The sequence below is a fragment of the Azolla caroliniana genome, unplaced genomic scaffold, assembly GCF_043228905.1.
Source record: "Azolla caroliniana isolate FFs.n. ecotype wild unplaced genomic scaffold, voAzoCaro1.0.p SCAF_16, whole genome shotgun sequence".
NCBI classification, from domain to species: Eukaryota; Viridiplantae; Streptophyta; class Polypodiopsida; order Salviniales; family Salviniaceae; genus Azolla; species Azolla caroliniana.
Window position 1 is genome coordinate 2,036,741 of NW_028230451.1, and position 3,724 is coordinate 2,040,464.

The following is a 3,724-nucleotide window of genomic DNA, read 5'->3' on the forward strand; positions in this document are numbered from 1 at the left end:
CTGTATTCCTTTGCCATGGCCAGCGCCATCGCCATGGCCTCCACCTCCTCTCCCTCTCTCCATGCTGCTCGCTCTTCTTTCTCCACCCACAATCTTCCCAGAGTCCTCTCTTCCCCTTCTCCTTCTCGCTTATGTTTCCCTTCCTCTAATTTCTCCAGGATACGTTTCCTCTCAACCATCACAGCGCTGCCCAGATGGAACAGACAACACCGGAGAGCCGCGCAAGCTGAAGCTAAGGTTCTTTTTGCTCTTCCTTTTTTCATCACCGTCTATTTTTCTGTTTCGACGGTTTCTGCTCTTAACCTTAGCGAAACGGTATGACAATCCTGTTAAACCGCCCCCAATCATGTAGATTCATCTCCCTTCGTTCGCTGATTCACTTAGGACATTCAAAACATCACATAAGCTTGTAAAATTCGTCGTCTTTCTTAACTTGAGAATCTGGTGATTACTATAACTCGAGAAAGGTCAAATCGTTGAATTGTCCTTCCTTATCTTGAGAATGGTTGTGAAAATCCATTGATGCCGGAAAATTTGCGTGTTCTCTTGACCTGGATGTTAGATACATTGAGATCAGAGATGTAGAGAATCAATTCGAGATTCCATTGGAGATGTAGCAATTTATTGAAAATTAGGAGGAATCTTCCGTTTTCCTTCCCCAAGAATAGGAAAAGTAGTAAAGTTATCAGTTTTCTTATCCGAGAATATGTCTGAAAATCCAGTATAGATTTAAAATTGAAGCTCGTAAATTTATCTCTTCCAATAACTAGAGAGTGGTGATACCTATATCACATATGCTCATAGAATTGATCACTTTTAATAAATTGAGAATCCATTGAAGACATTATGTAATTCCTGCGTTTGTAAATTTTGATGCTAATTCGAAATTTCACAGAAATATTCGTTAATTCATAATAAAATAAATAAATACATTAACAGGTTCTTTAAACGTTTATCTACTGCTTTAATATTATGTTTGTAGAAATTGATGTAATATTTGATATCGTACTTCGTCAACCTGTGGTGCGGTGTAAGACGGTAATGTGTGTCGGGAAAATATGTTAACTTTTCAACAATCATCTATTTTGTAGGAGGTTGACGAGCAACAAGATACTGATGTAAGTGATGCTGATTATGAAAGCCCAGATGAGGAAAGTGATGAAACTACTTCTGAGGAAGTATCGAGCCCTAGCGTAGGAGCACTTCTAAAAGATTACAAAGAAGCAGTTTCCAACAATGATGAAGCTGCTTTGGCAGACTTAGACTCCATCTTTCTTCAACTTGAGAAAGAGAAAGATACATATGCCGCCAAAGTAACAAGTCTGACTGAAGAAATAGCATTGGTCAAGGAACGTTTTCTTCGTTTAAATGCAGATTTTGACAACTTCAGGAAAAGATCTGAAAGAGAGAGGCTGGCAGTGGGTAGTAATGTCAAAGGAGATGTTGTCAATAGTTTGCTGCCCATGGTGGATAATTTTGAAAGAGCTAAAACACAAATAAAAATAGAGAATGAGGGGGAGAAGAGGATTGATAGTAGCTATCAGGGTATTTACAAACAGTTTGTGGAGATCATGAAAGGACTAGGTGTTTCTGCAGTGGAAACTGTAGGAAAGGAGTTTGATCCTAATGTAAGGTTTTATTTTCTTTGGGTTTTTTTCACAGTCTTTGGGCTTTTTATCCAAGCATTATATTCTGGGAAAGTCTCCAACGTACCCCTGAGTCTTTCTTTATCTACCCAACTGCCGCTAGATTTTTATTATTTCCCCAAATGTTCAGCAACCCTGAAAATGGAATAGATTGACAAGTGTAATTGTTCAAAAGGAGGTTCATCTAGACCATTCAGGAAAATAATAAACCTAGTGGTATTGTGGGAAATAAGAAAAAGTTAGGGGTATTCTGGAGTTGTTCCTCTTTATTAAATTATGGCAAGGTATAGGAGGTCTTATAAGTGTTGTTTATTGTGAAGCAAGCTTTTTCAAATCTTGTATTCTGTTTTATGAAATGAATTTCTCGCAGTTAACGACTACAAATTTCATTTGTAGATTCATGAGGCAATAATGAGGGAGGAAAGTGCCCAGTATTCTGAGGGGGTTGTAATTGAAGAATTCAGAAGAGGATTTTTGTTAGGGGATAAACTTTTGCGCCCTGCGATGGTGAAGGTATCTTCTGGTCCTCCTCCTCTAGAAGGTGATGGTGAACAAGTGCCTGAAACTGATGAGAAAGTTGAGGAGTAGGCCTCTATTTTGAGCCTCATTTTTGCTCGTCAACATGCACTGATGATGTATTCTTTTTATATTATCCATATTATATGAGCTGCTTGGGTTCCTCTGATGAGAATCAATGTTGGGTCCTATTCAGGCATCACCTAGAGTTTGGTTAGTCATCTCTACTTTATTAGATTTATCATTTTTTTACCGTTTTATGTCATTAGTTCCTCGTTGGAAAGAAGTAACTGCCACAGTGAAGTGATATATTGATTTAATGATTGTTAAATGATATATCAGAGATGCCTGTCTGCTTCGGACATGTGACTGAAACAGAAAGTAAAGTCTAGAGGATGATTGCTAGCGTCTTTGTGCAAATGAGTGTTTAGAATTTGAGGCTAATGGTTAGCATGTATAGGGTTTGATTTTGATTGAATTGTAGTATATGTGCCATATATCAACAAACAAACAAGTTTTGGTTACTGGATTACAGGGCTTAGGTATTGACGGTTAGGTTTTAGGGTTGACTGTTTTAGTTTCTTCAGTGTTGGGTTTAGCCTTTAGGCGTTAAAGCTTAGTTTTCTTGGGCTGAAGATTTATCTTTCAGTTTAGGGTTTTAAGAGTTGGGTATTTAGGGCGGCACATTGCACTTTTTACGGTTAGGTTTAGGTATTGGGTTTTAGGTCGGTGCTGAGGTATATGGTCTAGGGTTTTAGGGTGTCTAAGGTTTGAGGCTGTCATATTTTCTATTTATTGTTTCACGTTTCTTCTATGGCAAAGCAACCGTGCTGATGATGCAGGTCTAATCTAACCTTTCGGTGGCTATTTCTTGTGAGTGGATATGAACAGAAGATGTTTGGGAAATCTCACAGCCTAATAGTAAATGTGGCGATAATGACAATTATCAATTATTGCAGATTATTAATGGGTGCATCGAATGAACTCTAGAAGACTATCCCATAGCACGAGAAAGATAATAGTGACAGAAATGTCTGGAGAGTGGAATATGAAGCCCTGACTCCAACGATAATGATATATTTCAGGCTCTGGCTTTACCAATTATGGCACGGTAGAACATTTTTATCCAATCACGTGGACATATGAAACAAACTTTCACTATTAGAGATTCTCTATTCATTGCTTCGAGGTCAGTTCAGAATGATATCAATAACTATAGCAGTCTCTCTAGTTTGATGGTCCCAACCACCACTTCCCATTGATCATCACATATAAGGACTAGGCTATCCCTGTTTACATAGTTCCGTGGACAGATTTTCATGCAGTAATTCTAGAAACTTCAATTTCTACATGCCTACATTCGCCTATGTTCAATGCTACAGTTAAGTTTTTGCTGAGGTGAAATAATCATAGTTTTGCTCTTCGAACTGTGTGAAATAGTCGCCCATTGCACAGCTCTCTAACATTTTTTTTTCTGGACTTGTTCAACCCTAGAGACCAAGGTCCTTTCTAGTTCCCTCCTTTCTTCTTTGATGAACCATGGGAAGCACACTTTTTGCTTT

General features: G+C 38.3%; 1 protein-coding gene across 1 annotated transcript; it reads left to right on the forward strand.

Moving 5' to 3' along the window:
- On the forward strand, positions 1–2,331 carry LOC147853526 (uncharacterized). The gene is made up of 3 exons (XM_087331892.1): positions 1–237; positions 1,092–1,628; positions 2,043–2,331. Exons 1-3 carry the CDS (start codon positions 16–18, stop codon positions 2,232–2,234), a joined length of 951 nt encoding a protein of 316 aa, XP_087188018.1. The 5' UTR covers positions 1–15; the 3' UTR covers positions 2,235–2,331.
- Positions 2,332–3,724: the final 1,393 nt, after the last annotated feature.

What these genes read in the sequence shown, in the direction of transcription:
- LOC147853526 (XM_087331892.1), top strand. Translation starts at nt 16, where the DNA reads ATGGCCAGCGCCATCGCCATGGCCTCCACCTCCTCTCCCTCTCTCCAT. An exon ending in CCGCGCAAGCTGAAGCTAAG is followed by an intron (nt 238 to 1,091) that starts GTTCTTTTTGCT and finishes TCTATTTTGTAG; the next exon opens with GAGGTTGACGAGCAACAAGA. An exon ending in GAAAGGAGTTTGATCCTAAT is followed by an intron (nt 1,629 to 2,042) that starts GTAAGGTTTTAT and finishes TTTCATTTGTAG; the next exon opens with ATTCATGAGGCAATAATGAG.